The sequence below is a fragment of the Onychostoma macrolepis genome, chromosome 10 (genome assembly GCF_012432095.1).
Source record: "Onychostoma macrolepis isolate SWU-2019 chromosome 10, ASM1243209v1, whole genome shotgun sequence".
Taxonomy (NCBI): Eukaryota; Metazoa; Chordata; class Actinopteri; order Cypriniformes; family Cyprinidae; genus Onychostoma; species Onychostoma macrolepis.
Window position 1 is genome coordinate 1,058,847 of NC_081164.1, and position 20,537 is coordinate 1,079,383.

Consider the following 20,537-nt stretch of genomic DNA (forward strand, 5'->3'; position numbering starts at 1 on the left):
CACACACACCCTCCTGTGACTGGGTTAATAACTAACGCCTGAGGTGCTCATGGAAAAATATTGATTTGCTTCCACACTGAAACAAAAATGTTATTGAGTGCCATCACCCTGCTCTCAGATGATGGCCTGTAGAGAGAGACAGCTATCCATTTCTGACTTCCAGACTGCCAACGAACCTCACAATTGCCTGAGAGAAAAACACTGTGATCTTAAGACACTCTATTGAATTTCCCCACAGGCTGTGAGAACTGGAAGCGTTACGCCAAGTACCTTACTGCCCCTTCATCCGCCATTAGTGTAGTGCTAGAACAGTTGGATGTGTCACACTGATGCACTTAGATAGGAGTTCAAAAACACCATGCCACCAAAACTGAGAGAAACTCCTGTGAAGACCTCAGGAACAATAACTCTACACTATAGGTTTACATACAGACTCTCGTTTCATGAACCCTAAAGTTAAACCACATGCAAGTAATGACTTTAAGAAGTAACAATTGATGCTACCAAAATCTCTTTTGGGAATCTGTCCATATTCTCTTCTTTCCTCATCATGGGTATTTCGGCCTGTCCTCAGCTGTGCTTACAACCTCAACAACTTGCTGTTGTAGTAAATATCCACATTTGATTGAGGAAATAAAGGCTACTAAAATTATAGAAAGAAGACATTAACTTGTCCTTTCAGTGTTCGCTTGTCATTTTGTTATTAGAGAGCTCTTATTAAATATACTACTCTCTGGTCTATAAAGAACAAAATGACAAGGACAAGTAAAATCCTTTTTCTATCATTTTTGTTACGCATTTTACATCTGCCCGTAGATGAGCTTAATGTCAACCCTGTTAGGGTCACTTATGTACAGTAAACAATTGGATGTTTATGGAATATCAGCATTTATCCACATTGTGTCATTTGTGTGTAACCGTTCCACAACAGTCACCCTTTGAATGGTCTTTGCACCAATGTAAGTCACAGTTGAAATAATGCACTTTTCTTTTTTTTTTTTTTTAATTACCTCCTCGTACAAAGCCATTGGTGGCGATCGCAGAGGTCGAGCAGCCCGTGATGGTAGTCACAACAGTTGCCATAATGACAATGATGCAGGAGTACGCTGTGGAAATAAAAAAGGTGAAACGACAGTGAACGTCTCCACGACTCATGGTTATCAGGTTCAGCACTAAACACTAGTCGCTTGCGGCTGGCTTCACACTGTATGCAGTACATTTCCAGTGTTGGAGCTGCTAAATGACAGCTGACCGCTCACAGCGCCTCACAGCCACATTCAGCATGAGCATGAGAAATGACTGCAGCTCGATGGAAAACACAAGAGTTTGCTTGTGAATTGAAGTGCTAATTCACACGGCCGACCAAATTCAAACCTACCAATTCCAGCCTGGCCCACGATCCATGTCATTCGAATGAAGAGCATCACACCCCATATGTTTAACATGCAGCGCACCTGCACAGAGGAAGGATGCAGTTTAGACTCATGCTGACAAAAACATCAAGGACCAAAGCCGTTTCTCAAACCTCATTCACCGGGACGATGAACGCCGGACAGGAACCCATCAGTGTTTGAAGGAAAGCTGCGGGCTGACGGCTATCGACGGCATGTGTGGCATCACGTCCGTTATAACAAAAGACTTTATCGGTATAACAGCAGTGCATTACAGGACAAACAAACCTGCCCAGAGCTGCAGTTTATTATTCGATACAAACTATTCCAAAGTAATCTTTTAGTGGCGTGACAACAGTTCCAGACGGATACACTTCTGCCTGTGTGTTATTACTGTAATTCCTGTGGGTGAGTTTACTCCATCAGTAAGCAATTCTTTTACACTAGTTCCATATGAACATGATGTAAACAGTCAAGGTTTAAGTCATGTGGCGAAACTGAACAGCGAATGCTGTAATGTTCACTAACTGGCCTCATGTACTTCCATACATACTGAAACTATACCTAAAATGTTTTACCGTTTTGTTTTTACTGAAGGATGAGCTGAAGTTTTCTTCTGAGGTAACAGACATTACACCACAAAGCCTGTCGACGGAGAACCCGGATCAGTCCTTCAAGCACATTTGAACAAACCGGTTCCAAAGATTGATTGAATTCCTGCCGTTGGTTTGAAAGACACTTTGGATGAAATGAATTTTCACTTGTCGACACTATGAGAAGCTGTTTGGTGTCAAATGTTAAGACTGGGAAGGTGAAAATGAGGACAATTTTAAGGACAAGGAAGTCCTGTCAAAATATTGACCGAGAGACAAGAAGCAGAGCCGATCTGTGAACCATAAAGCCTTTACTGGATTCACACGTGTCAGCGGGGAAGACGGTCTGTACTCAGCAAAGCCACGGCTTGTTGAGAGTATTAGCATATTAAACATTACAAGAGCACGGCAGTTTAACACACAGCCTCTAATAGGAGTCTCGACAGGCAGCAGATATAGCAAACTAATAAAAAAAAAACAATTATCACCCACAGCAGAAAAATCTCACTCGTCGCCCACGCTACATTCATTCCCATCTTGGATTTTGTGTGGGTGCCACAACTCTGAGACAGATGACATTAACCTTCGCTGAAGCATGTCTGATCTGAGGGTGACTCCTCTTACCAGCACTCCTTTGATCCAGCCGAACTTCACCACTCCTTTAGACTCGGAGGCTTCTTTAGCCGCGGCCTCCTCTGCAGGAGTCAGCTCCTCGCCGTTAGCGAAGCCATCCTCGAACGGCTCCTGCAATCACAGACAAACACACGCTTGAATACGTCTGACTGAGTGTGGAGTAACAATGATGAATCACTCAAGGCCAAAAGTATAGTAACATTTTAGCACTGTTATCTTCAAGTGAAAGCTTCTCATGTCATCATTAGCTTCATTAAAAGGAAAAAGATGCTCAAACCCAAAGAAGAAGAAATGTGTGTGTGTGTGTGTGTGTAATGCGCAAGAACCAGCGAGGGCTGTTTTAGCGGGTCACACACGTATGAGCTTCTGTGTTCAGTGTACTTGATGCGCACTTTTGTAACGATCACTCGTTTATTTATCGTTTATCTGCCGTCCGATGTTGTTGCCAAATTGCATTGCTATGGGTTGCGTCTTGCTTTGGATTTGATTGACAGACTGGCATTGTGACGCGCAAGCTTTGTGCTTTCTAACCATATCTCCACTTTTTTCATTTTTTTCATTTTTTTTTATCTTCCACAGTATGTAGCAATTATTCTGCTTGTTGTACATATAAAATACAAGAAAATTACATCAGTAGACCCATATTCCACCAATGTTTTTATACAGTTTGTGCACATACCGTAAATGCATAGAGAGAGTGTATCTTGTATACACACACACACACACACACACACACATTACTTTTACTCTGTGCACAAACATTGCATCAAACACTGAAACATAAAAGTATCGGATCAGGACTCTGTATGGACTCAGATACTCAATATTCAGTGGCTTGGATCGGATTGGGGCACAAAAAAAAAAAAAAAGGACTATCCCTAATATAACCATACATGATGTACAGATGGCTAACACAAAAGAGCTGTAAACATGAGAACAGTCCTGAGCTGGAGACAGCAGCACAGTCGCTGTCCTTGCGTCTGTGAAAGGTCAAACACAGGAAGTGTCCCTCCTCCACAGAAACAAAGCCGTGACGAAGGCAGCCGGCCATTACAGCTCCTGGGAAATAAACGACCGGCCTGACATCCACACAGAGACTTCACAATGACAATGCGAGGAGTTTACAACATCCTGTCCAGCACACATAAAGCTCTGGTTTGGACTCTGTGGAAAAAGTCAGCAGCGGTTCGATGCGAGCGCAGCAGCCGGGGGCCGGATCGATGTCTGTTAGAGGCCTTCGATGGCAGCGCTGCACGCCGAGGACAAAAGTACAGGAGAAATCTGTCATGAAGATCCCGACAGAAGGATCTCCCTTCACTCCACACCAGCGCATTTCTTCAGGATATTCCTTCCACTGAAGGGCACGTGAAGCTCGTGTCCTCATCCCTGTCCTTGACCAAATGAGTGAGTGTTGATGGGATTCATACGTGACATTGAGTGGTGTGTATTGATGGCCGGTGGCTGCAGGACATACTGTATTACACGCCTAATGACTTGGCAGCACTTTACTAATATTTTTCCCCTCCATAAAAAGACACAACCTTTAACCCGTGATGCATAATCCTGCTGAAGGATTCGTTACCACACATTGTGATTAGTGGTCATTAAAGCCTATTCAAACAAACGCTATTCTATAACTAATAATGACAGCAAATAATGTGACCCAATTCACAGCAGAATCTAACAACAGGACGAGCAGAAAGAAAGAATTTCAGTCCAGATCATTTCAGTATGAAGCATTCTGTTTTAATTGGACTTGACTGCATTTTTTCTATTTGAATTTGCCAATTTAATGGGTAAAAATAATTTTGGTAATCCAAAAGTATGTCTGATTAATAATGAAAGAGCAATTAATTAAAACACTTATTGTGTTCTTTATAACTTCCCAAATTCCATGTCTGCTGTTTTTATTCCCAGCAGTGAATATGGGAAGGAAGAGTGGCAAACAAGATCCAGCAGATGAATCATGTGATATTTAAAAAAAACAGCTGTCACACAAGTGTTCGGTGTTTTCTGGTTCATTTCTGCTCCTCACTGCATTGAGTGATCATACATTACTGGAGAAGGAGCATGAAGACAACATGCTCTTCTCTCCATGCTCTCTCATAGACATGTCAACCCAAGTTATAAAGTTAACTGGCAACTACCTATTTTTCCAAGTCATCTGCTCTTGTATGGGTTCCTGCTGAAGCCGGATCTGAATCCACAGCACACATTAGCGGATTATTCAGTCAGACTGAACAGAAAGTGTGCATCAGGACCTGTAGCGTCGGTCAACACGAGCGTCCCGCAGACGTCCAGCGGCACGGACACGGATACGGCGCGGATGAAACACGGCTTTGTTTCAGCTTTTCAACAGCTGGTCATGAATCAGCGAGGCTCAGTGAGGGCCACATGAAAGACTAGACGTCACACACGCTCATCTCCAGAACTGTAATGTATTTTCTATCCCACTCACATAAAACACTGCATTTTTAGATTGTCATAAACATTTAGTCCCCATAATGTAGGGAATACCAGGTGCACACATCCTCTAAGACACGCGGATAAGAGTCAGAAACCGTCCCGCTCATCTGTTCATGCCAATAGTGATGCAAATATTACAGAATTTAAGGAACACAAGTTTAAGAAAGAAAAATCATTTCATCAACTATGTTTTTTGTAATAAAGCATGTGCTGATAAAGCATTCACAACAAGACATGAATTAGCAAAGCAAAGAGTAGTTTTCATATTGATGTTGGCTAATAACTTTAAACATCATCTGTGCATGTGTCAAAATATCAAGAGATTACAGCCAAGCTGATCCCTGATTTACAGCCACTTGCCGTCTTTAACGCTAGAATACAGATACCGGAGAACAGGCCTCGTGACCGGAAGCAGCGTGTAGATGCTGTGGAGCTCCTGACACAGACTCGAGTCAATCACTAGAGCCGCTGCACATCACAACATCAGCGCGCCTGCATTCTTCATCACGCTGGTGGCGCTCCACGCCGGGCAGAGGTCACACATCTGAAAGTGGGTCATCACTGCCAACATTTAGCAGCGTGAACATCATGTCAATCAGCCTTCGACTGCAGCCTCCCGAGAGACGTGCTCTGCCACAGTCCTTCAGCACACACACACAAAACCGTTACGCTGTGCATCAGCGTCTCAATCCGAATTCTCCTTCACTTCTCAAGACTCTGACCTTCCACATGAAGTCACTTCCCACCAAACCCATTCATTCCCCGTGCCATCTGACCATGCAGCATGGTAGCTTGAACAAAGAAAAACAACAAAAATCATTCATAAAACATACGTAATGTCAGAAAGTGCAAGAGCTTTTATGACATGCTGTTTATCAGTCAGTTGTAAGTGCTCCGAGAGAGTCTGTGCTGACGGGACGGTTCAGAAGGCATACTGAGCTCCTGAGATATCAGCAGAGCTGTTTTCTGCTGATGGACCGATCTGACATAATTAGCATGGGTAAATAACATAATTAGCATGGGTAAACAGAAGGCTCCAAATGCATCATGGAAAACAATCCCACCACAGTCTCAATTAGTATGCGGTGAATGGGCCGCTTTGTTGCCCGTTTCATTACGGTTTCAAAACTAGTTTGGCCCTGACATGGGAATGAGCCAGAACCCACTCTAAACAGGAAGTGAGCACTTGGGTCGCCCCCAGCAGACGCAGAATCTCTGAGGAGCTCAGGACCCGCAGGGGGTCACGGTTACTAGCGTGTCTGCGAACACAGCGCAAGATCACGCACACGTTAACGTCACGTGAACAGAAGCAGCACGACCCCCATCTGCCACGTGTGTGCGCTTTGGGAAATGTGCCGACTTCCTGTGCATGTTTATTTATCAAGCAACTACCACATACTTTCTGAGGGAAAGAAACGCCTGTTTAAATGAAAGCAGCGGTCGGAGACATTACTGCAGTTCACAGCTGAACACAAGCAGAAGCCGCTCACTCTAGTCCTACAAGTCAGTCCTCCGTTTCTCTTTAAGACCGGTCCTAACATTTTCAGTAGAATCTGAAAAGACTAAGACTGCTAGTTGGTCAGACTAGTTCTCAACATGGCAGCTAAGATTATGGTTATTCACGCACAGCAGCGCTCGTATTCAGGAGGACGACGATATATCACACACATCTGAAGTGGTTTGTTGTAATTCATTTATTTTAGTGTTGAGTTTAACATACTATAAATAACCCTAGTGATTTTACTGCACTTTCTATAATGCACGGTTTCATTATTCGTTGGTTTGAAAGTGTTCAGTCAGATTGAAGTCTGAATCCAAATAAGGTTTTAATCGGGTGTCTGATCTATCTTCAGCAGCAAAAGAGAGATAGTAATCCACATTTGCAGCTGATGCTGATAAGCGACAGAAAATGATGAACCCATAACAAACACACTTTAATAAGACCGAAACAGCCTCTAACTACATCTCATCTGCTCAGTAGACACCGATCTGAGACACATTCGTGTTCATGGATTAGAACGGAAAGGCTCATACAAAATTGTAATCCTAATATGCATAAACATAAGCATGAGGACTCTAAGGCTAAAGTATAAAAACAAAACAAAAGGACAGCGTGAACAGAAGCAGCGCGACCCCCATCTCATATATATATATATATATATATATATATATACACACACACACACACACACACACACACCTTTGCATTTTACTGAAGGGTTTGAGTGAATCGGATTTTCAGTGAGAGATAATGCAGGGAAGGTCTTCATTTTCTTTTTCCCTTTGGCTCTGGGATAACAATCCTTTATTTCAGGTGCATCAGGAAAAAGCAGTTTCAGATCCAGAGTGCGTTTTCACTCAGAAAGCTTTCAGAAAACTCGATCCTCATGTTTGAGCAAACTGCACGCATGAGCACAAAAACCTCCAGACGGGACACAGGGAATGATGGGTAGAGTCCTCCTGCTGGCTGCATGTGTAGATGTGAATGGAGAGTTCAGTGGCGCGCGGTGAGCTCATCTCATTCAACAAAGCAGCTCATTGTTGCTGGATCTACTCGAGCCCGATCACAACTGTAACTAAAAACGATTGAAAAGCCCCCAGCAAACCCACAGCACCCATTTCAGCTCATTCAGCACGCCACATTAAGAGCCAGGGCTCATCTCCCACAATTCATTCATAAGAGATGGAAGAAAAAAAATTGAAGTATTACGTTTCAGTAAGAGATCTCTTAAAAGCCTGATGGAAACATTGGTTTGAAGAGAATGTGGCATTTTCAGGAAGGCTGGGAAAGAGCTTAAAAAAATGACAAGAACTAGTTTAAAAAAAAACTCACTGGTTTAGACCTTTGTAAAGACTCAACAGCTAATAGCATGTCCGATTTAAAGTTCATCATTGAAGGTAAACAAGGGCGACAAATTAGTATGAAAGTGAATAAACATGGATGAATGAGAAAATAAAGAAAGACATTCTTGATATTGAAAAGGGTTATTAAAAACACAGTAAGGCCTTAATACTTGTGTCTGACACACACACACACACACGTCTGGTTTTGTGAAAAGTGGGGACATTCCATAGGCGTAATGGTTTTTATACTGTACTTACTGTATGTGCTATTGCCCTACACCAACCCTACACCTAAACCTACCCCTTACAGGAGACTACAGGCATTTTTACTTTCTCAAATAAATAAATAAAAATACTCACCTCTGTAATCTCATAAGCCTTTTGAAATATGGGGACACAGGGAAATGTCCTCATAAATCACCTTCTCCTTGTAATACCCATCATACCCATGTCATTATACAAATTTATGTCCTCATTTGTCACAAAAACACGCACACGCATGCACACAGTCAGACAATAAGAGCACGGTTTATGGATTCAGTTCTCTTTTACAACTGACTGTGCTTGAGCAAAACTGACAGTCAAAAATGACAGCCTTTGTAAATATACATGTAAATACAGGATATGTGTCTTAATCTGAGCAGCCAGTATGTCGGATTCTGTGCATTCAGTCTCATATCACTCTGCTTTGCACATGAACATTTTTATACACAAGCCTGAATTTGAGAATAAAATTATAAAAGCCACATGATGCTGCTGCAGAGACACATGAGAGCGCACAGGGGAGGAATGATGGGATACTGCAGTGTTTGTATCCATCAGAGGAAGACACTGATCTGACAGACATGTGACCTCACTGATCATGTCGCCTGCAGATACACTGTGACAGGTGTCAGACAGCCAGTGCCAGCACACATGACAGCCACCATACTGCAGCGTTCAGAGAGCGACGGTCACCATACTGCAGCATTCAGAGAGTGACCGCTCCATACTGCAGCGTTCAGAGCGACGGCTCCATACTGCAGCGCTCGGAGAGCGACGGCTCCATACTGCAGCGCTCGGAGAGCGACGGTCACCATACTGCAGCGTTCAGAGCGACGGCTCCATACTGCAGCGCTCAGAGCGACGGCTCCATACTGCAGTGCTCGGAGAGCGACGGTCACCATACTGCAGCGTTCAGAGCGACGGCTCCATACTGCAGCGTTCAGAGAGCGACGGTCACCATACTGCAGCGCTCGGAGAGCGACGGTCACCATACTGCAGCGCTCGGAGAGCGACGGTCACCATACTGCAGCGTTCAGAGCGACGGCTCCATACTGCAGCGCTCAGAGCGACGGTCACCATACTGCAGCGCTTCAGAGCGACGGTCACCATACTGCAGCGCTCGGAGAGCGACGGTCACCATACTGCAGCGTTCAGAGCGACGGCTCCATACTGCAGTGCTCGGAGAGCGACGGTCACCATACTGCAGCGTTCAGAGCGACGGCTCCATACTACAGCGTTTAGAGAGCGACGGTCACCATACTGCAGCGTTCAGAGCGACGGCTCCATACTGCAGCGTTCAGAGCGACGGCTCCATACTGCAGCGTTCAGAGCGACGGCTCCATACTGCAGCGTTCAGAGCGACGGCTCCATACTACAGCGTTTAGAGAGCGACGGCTCCATACTGCAGCGCTCAGAGAGCGACGGTCACCATACTGCAGCGTTCAGAGCGACGGTCACCATACTGCAGCGTTCAGAGAGCGACGGTCACCATACTGCAGCGTTCAGAGAGCGACGGTCACCATACTACAGCGCTCAGAGAGCGACGGTCACCATACTACAGCGCTCAGAGAGCGACGGCTCCATACTACAGCGCTCAGAGAGCGACGGCTCCATACTACAGCGCTCAGAGAGCGACGGCTCCATACTACAGCGCTCAGAGAGCGACGGTCACCATACTGCAGCGCTCAGAGAGCGACGGCTCCATACTGCAGCGCTCAGAGAGCGACGGCTCCATACTACAGCGTTCAGAGAGCGACTGCTCCAAAAACGTAAAGTGTTTGTCATGTTTTGACCATACAGAGTATTATATATATATATATATATCTAAAAAAAATTTTTTAAAAATTTAAAAAAAAAACAATTAACGGTCTGGTTTCTACAAATTTCACGTAGGAGCAAAAAATCTGCCATTAAACTTGAAAGAAATAAAGGTTTGAAATTTGATAATTACCGTTATTGACTGATATGAAAAAAATGATCGTGATAATTTTGGCCATAACGCCCAGCCCTAACAGCAGCACTCAGAGAGCAATGCCCACCATTTAGTCAAGTAGGGATACAACGGTTATTGATTTTGTTGGTACGATTATAGTCGGAGGAATAATCACGGTTTCACAATTATTATGCATTTATTCATTTCACAACATAAAATCACAAACACTTTTTAGATTAAAGTGTTATTGATTGCTGCCTTTTGAAACAGAAATAACAGTAACCAATAATACAGCACAAAAAAAAGTCCATCTCTCCTATTGGAATTAAAAAAACGTGACCTCTGCTGTAAATGTAAATGACATTGTTTCTGCTCTAATTCATTATTAAAACAAACATTCAAATGGTGGCTGTAAAAAGTCTTCATGACAGTTATTCAAAGATACATTAAATAAAAGACAAGTTAAGTAAAACTTTAATATGTAATTGTATGCATGTTAACTGGAATGCTCCTCTCTAGAGTTATTTTTTCTAGCCAACACTGACATTGTTCACAAGCGGTTTAAAATGCTGACTGAGTGATTACATCAGAGACTTCAGAAAGCTGTACTGTATCTTTCAGCATTCGTTCACTTGTGCTCTGTGCTGCTTGATAACCCGTCTCATTTTCGGTTCATCACTAGTGATCTCATATGAAGCTCATTTTGATGAGGAACGTTCACTCACTGAAACACTGAGCTCAGGTGTGATACAGGTAATGCATGTCCACTGGGACGCTGCCTTCATTGCGCTCATGTGAGGAGCATCACTATGGAGACGGGGCCGGAGGCGTCGCGGGACCAGTGCTCCTTCACCTGATGTTTTAGGCCCGTCCCAGCATGCTCTTACCCTCTACTGACACCAGGACAATCATTACATCACCTGTGCAGAGATCACATCACAATCACTAAATAAATCATGCCGAGATTCATCAAGGGCCTCTGCGATGAACTCAACATCTGTGATCATCTTGATGAAAACACCAAATGGACAGTCAACTGATTGCCATGAAGTTGCCATGCCTGACAATAGCATTGCAAATGGTTAGCACTGTGTTGTCTTGTGGCTATGAACAAGAAACATCAACAATTCCAAGAGTTAACCTGTTTGGGAACACCATTTTTGCAAGCAAATAAACCACTGTTGACACAGTCGTCCAGTGTTGCCATATCCTCTTATTATCTTTGGGTCTGCTGTTTGGACATGGCTCACAATATTGGGTCACAATATTTTGGCCTTATTTCCAAAATACAGCATTCAGACTTTGGATTTCGGTTTATTTTGGTCTTGTTTTTGTTTGCGGTTTTTCCCAGCAAGATCTGGCAACACTGACTCTTCAGTCCCCATTTATTTCAGTTGTTTTACGGCAATATATTACGGTCTTAGGAATAATAATAAAAAAAAAATTATTTATTTATTATTATGATTATTTTCTTCCAGCTGTCTGACATCCTAAAACACTAGTGTGAATGTAAAGGTAGACTGACACTAAAACGAGGTCCGAGTCCACTTTAAAGTCCAGGTACAAGTCAAAGCACAGACTGCTTGCTCTGATCAATCTGCACACTGAAAAAGGTTTGGAGCTCTTCATTCTGAACCAGATTGATGCATTTCACTTCAAAAGGTCTGCTGCAGCAGAGGTGTTAGAGATGTTCAGATGACTCCACAGGCTCACAGTCAGGAGAAACAGCGCCTGATTCACAGAGAGACGTGTTCAGCTCTTCTGGCGACTGAGAGTCTTTCCACATGTGGCCACTTCCCCCTCCGAGCTGATCTGCGTCGCTTTAACAGCTTCCACCGCACTTCTCACGTGACAACAGCAGCAGACGGCACATTAGCAATTTCCCTGAATTAATGTTAACACTTTACATCAGCAGAATGCAGTCGAAATTACAAAACAGTTAAGACATTACAAGTAAATAACTGTGCAAGGTGGCCAAAACTCATGACGACCGTCCTCAGCGTTGAGCTCTGCCCTCAGCAGCAGCCATGCTTCTCTTCACAGCTGCTGTCCAAGCGCAGCACCGGCCCGTCACAGAGAGACCAGTCAGTCTCTCACAGCATCAGTATTTCAACATGTTTCCGCTCGGTCACACCTCTGGAAATAAATCGTTCCTGACAGGACTTCGCTCTCGCTGGTCAATCTCACGCATCCTCATCGAGCGTCAGTCACACTACAAAAACGTGCGGCGCCAAACACTTTCAGCGTTATTCAACAGAGCCAAAATTAAGGAGCGATTTAGTGAACGTGACATAACGTGTCGCTCTAATGAAATACTAAAACTGTTAAAGCAGCGTCTGGAAAACCAGACGCCGTTGTCACAGCCATAAAGACGCACTGACTCACACATCAATATCTGCTCAGACTCACTGCCAGCGGCCAATAAAACACTTTCCATTCACTCATGGATTTGCTGTACAGTAACTTCAATAGGAAAACGCTTCGATCTGAAAGTACGATGCTTTATCACGACATTACTAGTGTTCGCTTTACGTAACGTGTCGAAACACATGCATCTCACTGGTTTGACAGAAAGCAGAAAAAAAGGCAAATCACATCAGCCACTTCATGAAGATTATCTGGACGGGATCAGATTAATTGACAACCATTAAAAGGACAAACAGAAGAAAATAGCTTTGTAAAATCCCCCACAGCTTAACTCCATCCCCAACAATACAAACAGCTGAACAGATGTATTTATAGCAGCAGAAAACACTGGAGCCGTGTTGACTTACTGACAGCTGCTACACAGCACACACAAACACAAGAGCCTCAGGATCACACATCTGCTTACAACACACTCTTCTTCCTGCAGGTGAAAGAAAAACCGAATCACGTCGAGCCTGTGTACACTTATACACGCTAACTACCCGATCACAAAAACACCAGGTGTAAACGCATTCTGACACACCATTCAATCACTCAAAGCACTTCAGGAGGCGCTTTAAGACGCCTTGGGCTAAGTGTAAATGCCTGTATAAACCACACACATAAACTCTGCTCCTCCCAAAATTGGTCAAACAAAAGAAGCTGTGAGAGCATGTTATAACGGCTCCAGTCAGACAGCGCACTTCTGCAAACGAACACGCCGCTCGCTGCAGTGTCACGCAGATTCAGAGAAAGTGACCGAGAGCAAATAAACCCACAGTGAACCAGCACAGCATTTACATTAGATTTACATACACTTAATTCACATAATATTTAGCATTAGAGGAAGTACTAGTGATGGCAGAGTTCACGAACAGTGAAGTCACTTTATGTCCCTCAGCTGTGCTTCCACAGGCTTAGCCTTCCCTGGACATGGAGACTTGGGGCAAAAATGCCACTAAATTGGACAAAAATGCCCCCGTATAAACAAACTAAATCCATTACGTTTGTTGCTAACAAAGTGAAAATGAACAGACAGTGTAGATTGTGGCATTAAATTAAGATCTGCTCATGTTATTTCTTTTTAGGCATTTTTAAAGTGTTGCTCATTTTAACCAATCACACACAATTCTGCTGTTGACAAAGCGCAGATATACTTACACGCGAGTCAGAGATTCATTTCAGTGTATACAGCGTCAGTGATTATAAAGATTGTTTTTTAGGGTTTTTGGAGAGTGCTTAAACTCGTAATAGATCAAAGTTAGTGATAACGTTACTTTCTATATACCTATAATTCATTCGCTGTTTGAATAACTGTGGAAAGGAAACGTTAATTATCAATTTCTAATGTTTTTATTTAATTGTAATCACGTACAAATTCAGTCCTATTAAACATGTTATTAGCCTACATGACACCCATGTCTGGTTTTTGCCTGAACGGGTTTAAAGGGATACTCCACCCCCATGGCCTTCCAAACCCGCAAAAGCTTCGGAACACAATTCAAGATATTTTGGATGTAACCCGGGAGGTTTGTGACTGTCCCACTGACTGCTGAGTAAATTACACTGTCAAGGCCCACAAAAGTATAAAAAACAATCGCCAAAATACACAAAGTGCGTACGCTATTCTTGGTCATCAGTAACGCATGGATACGTATTGTACGTTTATTTACACTTTAATTTGAACAGAAACAGCATATCCATGCGTTACGGATGACATCCAAAATATCTTAAATTGTGTTCCGAGGACGAACGAAGCTTTTGCAGGTTTGTAACAACATGACGGTAAGCGATTAATGACAAAATTTGCATTTTGGGGTGGAGTATCCCTTTAAGTTGTTTAATACATTTGGCTGCTATTTGGCTGCTTTTAGCCTGACCCTGGAGCTGGTTCACCCTCCGCCTATGTGTGCTTCACTCACTTTACTCCGTCTCATGATTACAATTACTGCCGCAAAAGAAAACAAGTGCCGTCAAGAACACAACACACACATACAAGCCAGCACAAGACATGTTTTATTCATGCTCCTCTGCTGCAAAACACTGCGCAGTTCATAGAGCCGACAGTCAGGCCGTCACCGGTTATCTGCTGCATCTGTTCTTCAGAAAGCCACCGAGTGCTTCACTCTGGAGCTGTTTGGCTCAAATGAGTGGAAACTACTGTTAAACGCTTGTGCGTCATAACTCGTCTCAAAGAAGCTTTTCTAAAACTTGGCATCAAAGCATCTTACAAATGCACTTAACTAGATAAACTGCCAAGTCATAATAGCCAGTGTCGTCAGAGAGCTGAATCGCCGAGCCTCCGGCTAAAACTGCTCCCAGACTAACTAGAGCAGAGCCAGGCCTTCACAGCAACCAGCTCCAGGACGCTCACCATACCTGCTGTTCACCACTGAACCACTTCCACTGTTACAGCACACAGAGCACTTCATCAACACAGCAGGCAGGGTCTGTCTCAACAGGCCTTTACATCGCATCACAGAACCTGAGAGCAAGACACACGCAGACTCACACACACACGCGCAGACTCACACACGCACACGCGCAGACTCACACACGCGCACGCGCAGACTCACACGCGCACGCACACGCAGACTCACACGCGCACGCACACGCAGACTCACACGCGCACGCACACGCAGACTCACACGCGCACGCACACGCAGACTCACACGCGCACGCACACGCAGACTCACACACACACGCGCGCAGACTCACAGGCACGCAGACTCACACACACACGCAGACTCACACACACACACACACGCAGACTCACACACACGCGCAGACTCACAGGCACGCAGACTCACACACACACGCGCAGACTCACTGGCACGCAGACTCACACACACACACGCGCAGACTCACACACACACACACGCGCAGACTCACACACACACACACGCGCAGACTCACACACACACACGCGCAGACTCACACACACACACAGACTCACACACACGCGCAGACTCACACACACGCGCAGACTCACACACACGCGCAGACTCACACACACGCGCAGACTCACACACACACACGCAGACTCACACACACGCAGACTCACACACACACACACACGCAGACTCACACACACACACACACACGCAGACGCTCACACTCACACACACGCAGACGCTCACACTCACGCAGACGCTCACACACACACACACACGCAGACGCTCACACACACACGCAGACGCTCACACACACACGCAGACGCTCACACACACGCACACACGCAGACTCTCACACACACGCAGACGCTCACACACACACGCAGACGCTCACACACACGCAGACGCGCAGACTCTCACACACACAGACTCACACTCTCTCACACACCCACACACGTGCGCAGAATCACACGCAGACTCACACACACACACGTGCAGACTCACACGCGCAGACGCTCTCTCACACACACACACACACACGCTCTCTCACACACACACACACTCACACTCTCACACACACGCACGCAGACTCACACGCGCAGACTCTCACACACATACACTCTCTCACACGCACACACAGCACATCTGAGTCCAGAGGAAGAATGTAAACACCGCCTGGCCTTGTGTTTTCACAACACTGAACTACATGTACAATGATACAGTGAAGAGTCTGATCTTCAGATATCATTTCCCACAATCAGCGTCCTCACACAGGTCAAAGGTCACAGCGCTGCATGTTGATTCTGAAGTGTTATAGAGCATCACCACCAAGACAAACATTTGATATGAAGCCAGGGTTTACTGATCTCATCTAACATCTAACGAGATGAGAGTAATTCAACCAATCAGAAGACATCTCAGACCAAACTACGAGCCATGTGACTATGCTTTCAGTAGCGAACCACTGAACTAGTGTCATACATGTGTTTTCAGTACTAACCCACTAAACTAATGTGTTTTCAGTACTAACCCACTAAACTAATGTGTTTTCAGTACTAACCCACTAAACTATAGCCATACATGTGTTTTCAGTACTAACCCACTAAACTAATGTGTTTTCAGTACTAACCCACTAAACTAGTGTCATACATGTGTTTTCAGTACTAACCCACTAAACTAATGTGTTTTCAGTACTAACCCACTAAACTAGTGTCATAAATGTGTTTTCAGTACTAACCCACTAAACTAATGTGTTTTCAGTACTAACCCACTAAACTAGTGTCATACATGTGTTTTCAGTACTAACCCACTAAACTAGTGTCATACATGTGTTTTCAGTACTAACCCACTAAACTAATGTGTTTTCAGTACTAACCCACTAAACTAGTGTCATACATGTGTTTTCAGTACTAACCCACTAAACTAATGTGTTTTCAGTACTAACCCACTAAACTAGTGTCATAAATGTGTTTTCAGTACTAACCCACTAAACTAATGTGTTTTCAGTACTAACCCACTAAACTATAGCCATACATGTGTTTTCAGTACTAACCCACTAAACTATAGCCATACATGTGTTTTCAGTACTAACCCACTAAACTAATGTGTTTTCAGTACTAACCCACTAAACTAATGTGTTTTCAGTACTAACCCACTAAACTAATGTGTTTTCAGTACTAACCCACTAAACTAGTATCATAAATGTGTTTTCAGTACTAACCCACTAAACTAATGTGTTTTCAGTACTAACCCACTAAACTAGTGTCATACATGTGTTTTCAGTACTAACCCACTAAACTAATGTGTTTTCAGTACTAACCCACTAAACTAGTGTCATAAATGTGTTTTCAGTACTAACCCACTAAACTAATGTGTTTTCAGTACTAACCCACTAAACTAGTGTCATACATGTGTTTTCAGTACTAACCCACTAAACTAGTGTCATACATGTGTTTTCAGTACTAACCCACTAAACTAGTGTCATACATGTGTTTTCAGTACTAACCCACTAAACTAATGTCATACATGTGTTTTCAGTACTAACCCACTAAACTAATGTGTTTTCAGTACTAACCCACTAAACTAGTGTCATACATGTGTTTTCAGTACTAACCCACTAAACTATAGCCATACATGTGTTTTCAGTACTTACCCACTAAACTAATGTGTTTTCAGTACTAACCCACTAAACTAATGTGTTTTCAGTACTAACCCACTAAACTAATGTGTTTTCAGTACTAACCCACTAAACTAGTGTCATACATGTGTTTTCAGTACTTACCCACTAAACTAATGTGTTTTCAGTACTAACCCACTAAACTAGTGTCATACATGTGTTTTCAGTACTTACCCACTAAACTAATGTGTTTTCAGTACTAACCCACTAAACTAGTGTCATACATGTGTTTTCAGTACTTACCCACTAAACTAATGTGTTTTCAGTACTAACCCACTAATGTGTTTTCAGTACTAACCCACTAAACTATAGCCATACATGTGTTTTCAGTACTAACCCACTAAACTAATGTGTTTTCAGTACTAACCCACTAAACTAGTGTCATACATGTGTTTTCAGTACTTACCCACTAAACTAATGTGTTTTCAGTACTAACCCACTAAACTAATGTGTTTTCAGTACTAACCCACTAAACTATAGCCATACATGTGTTTTCAGTACTTACCCACTAAACTAATGTGTTTTCAGTACTAACCCACTAAACTAATGTGTTTTCAGTACTAACCCACTAAACTATAGCCATACATGTGTTTTCAGTACTTACCCACTAAACTAATGTGTTTTCAGTACTAACCCACTAAACTATAGCCATACATGTGTTTTCAGTACTAACCCACTAAACTATAGCCATACATGTGTTTTCAGTACTTACCCACTAAACTAATGTGTTTTCAGTACTAACCCACTAAACTATAGCCATACATGTGTTTTCAGTACTAACCCACTAAACTATAGCCATACATGTGTTTTCAGTACTTACCCACTAAACTAATGTGTTTTCAGTACTAACCCACTAAACTATAGCCATACATGTGTTTTCAGTACTAACCCACTAAACTATAGCCATACATGTGTTTTCAGTACTAACCCACTAAACTAATGTGTTTTCAGTACTAACCCACTAAACTAGTGTCATACATGTGTTTTCAGTACTAACCCACTAAACTAGTGTCATACATGTGTTTTCAGTACTAACCCACTAAACTAGTGTCATACATGTGTTTTCAGTACTAACCCACTAAACTAGTCACACGTTTGCATTGCTTGCCCACTAAATCAGTGTCCATCTGTGTCCAGTATTGACCCACTATTAAACCCGTGTGTTTCTCAGGTCTGTGTGTTCAGCAGTAGCCCGCTGAAGGACTGTGTGTGTCTCGGACCTTGTCCAGCTCGTCGTGCAGCTCCGAGAGGGTGGGTCTGATCAGCTTCTCGCCCAGCGGAGCGGCGGTCTGCCGGTAGAAGTCGATGTTGGGCACGGCGTCGATGGTGTTGTGTCCGAAGGTGCGGAGGTAGTAGGTGTTGGTGTGGGTGTCGTAGTGGTGGTGCTGCTGGCCGCCGGTGGAGGAGTGCAGGCTACCCTCGCTCATCACCGTGTCCCCGTTCTGCGCGTTGTCCGCCGGTGCCGCGTCCGGACTCGAGGCCGCGAAGTTCACGACGCGAAACCGGCCCTTGGCTTCCTCGCCGCCGGACGCGGGGTCCCGGAGCGGCTCGGCGGAGTATTCGGGTGGGGAGGAGTCCGAGGCGGCGCACTCCGACACCAGGTCCACCTGGAAGCGGCTCTGGCTCGGTGTGGGACCGGCGGGTTTGAGCGCGTCAGGCTCGGGCGCGGAGAGATGGTCGCTCGCGGCGGCGGCGGCGGCGGGGGGCGGAGGTGACGCCGACATGACAGAAAAGCCTCCTCAGAGCCGATAGTGTCCGGTGAAGTGCAGCGGAGCCGGTGGAGGTGACACTGATGCTGCAGGAAGACTAAAACAACGCGCCGCGCTTCCCGCAGCGCGACGCGCACATGCGGATGCAAACGGAGAACAGTGGCGCGTGCGTCCAGCCAACAACTCCTGACAGCTGAACTCGTGTGAGGAAATATCCGACGCGCTCCAGAGGACGCTAACGATCTCCGTGAACCGAGCGTTCCGTGGCTAGCGTTCGCCGTGATGCTGCGCGACCTTGCCGCAACTCCGCGTCTCGCCGCTTTATAGGCACTGCAGCAGCGGCGATGCTGGGCGGCCTCGCGAGAGGAGGCGCTGTCGCGAGATTTGCCCGCTCCATCAGGGGTGGAGACTCACACACAGGCAAATGAGGAGTTGAGTCACCTTGCATTGCGACATTTGGACGAAATATAGGAGTATATCTACATAAAACATAGTTTTAGAAATGCTGTATCCTATGGACATAACATTTAGTTTATATAGAGAGCGAGAGGAGTTGCCACACGTGTTATAATATCTACATCTCAGTAACAAAAGTCCGTTTACAGAAATGCTTGTTTTCTTTTAAATTAGGATCATTTGCGCTTCAAAACTACAATTTAATATCATCATATTTCTAACAAAATATCTTTAAGAAAAACAATAAAACGCACTATATAATGATGGGAGAACGTGTTCGGCTGAGTTTTGTATCCTGCCAGCTCTCATTACTCAGAGTTCATATTTTAGAGGACACACAAAAATACTGTCTTAAAGGAATAATTCACATAAAATGAGATGTTTTGAAGAGTCTTCATGCAGACCATGTCCTTGCAGCTGCTGTTTAATTCACTCTGGATCATAGTGATGCCTCCTCCACTGACATCCATTCAGAAGAACACACGTCCAGCTGCACAGATGCTGAGAGTGCTTCACACTGAAGAAATGAGTCTCAAGATCTGGGCCCGAATGTATAAAACTTCTCAGAATTGCTCTTAAGAATAGTCTTAACCTTGGACTTAAGAGTAAAAAAATGTTTAGTTACAAGTGGGACTTCTCTAAGAGTAGGATACCTCTATAAAGAAGCTAAAAGCAGCTTTCAGTAAAGTCTAAGACTGATTCTTAAGTGTTGACTGAGGTGACACTGAAGTGTTGTGAACTAAGGACTACAATGATGTTGTAACCTCGACCT

The 20,537-nt window shown here is 44.2% G+C and overlaps 1 protein-coding gene across 2 annotated transcripts in view; it reads right to left on the reverse strand.

The window, feature by feature from the left end:
• The window catches only part of slc12a2 (solute carrier family 12 member 2), a 47,478-nt gene extending 27,603 nt beyond the window's left edge, over positions 1-19,875 (reverse strand). The window contains exons 1-4 of one of the 2 annotated variants that reach the window (XM_058790360.1): positions 18,821-19,875; positions 2,609-2,728; positions 1,379-1,454; positions 1,011-1,106 (exon numbers count right to left, since the gene is read on the reverse strand). In XM_058790360.1, the coding sequence (XP_058646343.1) occupies positions 1,011-1,106; positions 1,379-1,454; positions 2,609-2,728; positions 18,821-19,324 (796 nt within the window). In that variant the 5' untranslated portion in view covers positions 19,325-19,875. The remainder of the gene's footprint in view (positions 1-1,010; positions 1,107-1,378; positions 1,455-2,608; positions 2,729-18,820) is intronic. The other variant, XM_058790359.1, reaches the window with a different exon arrangement.
• Between the last annotated feature and the right edge of the window lie 662 nt (positions 19,876-20,537).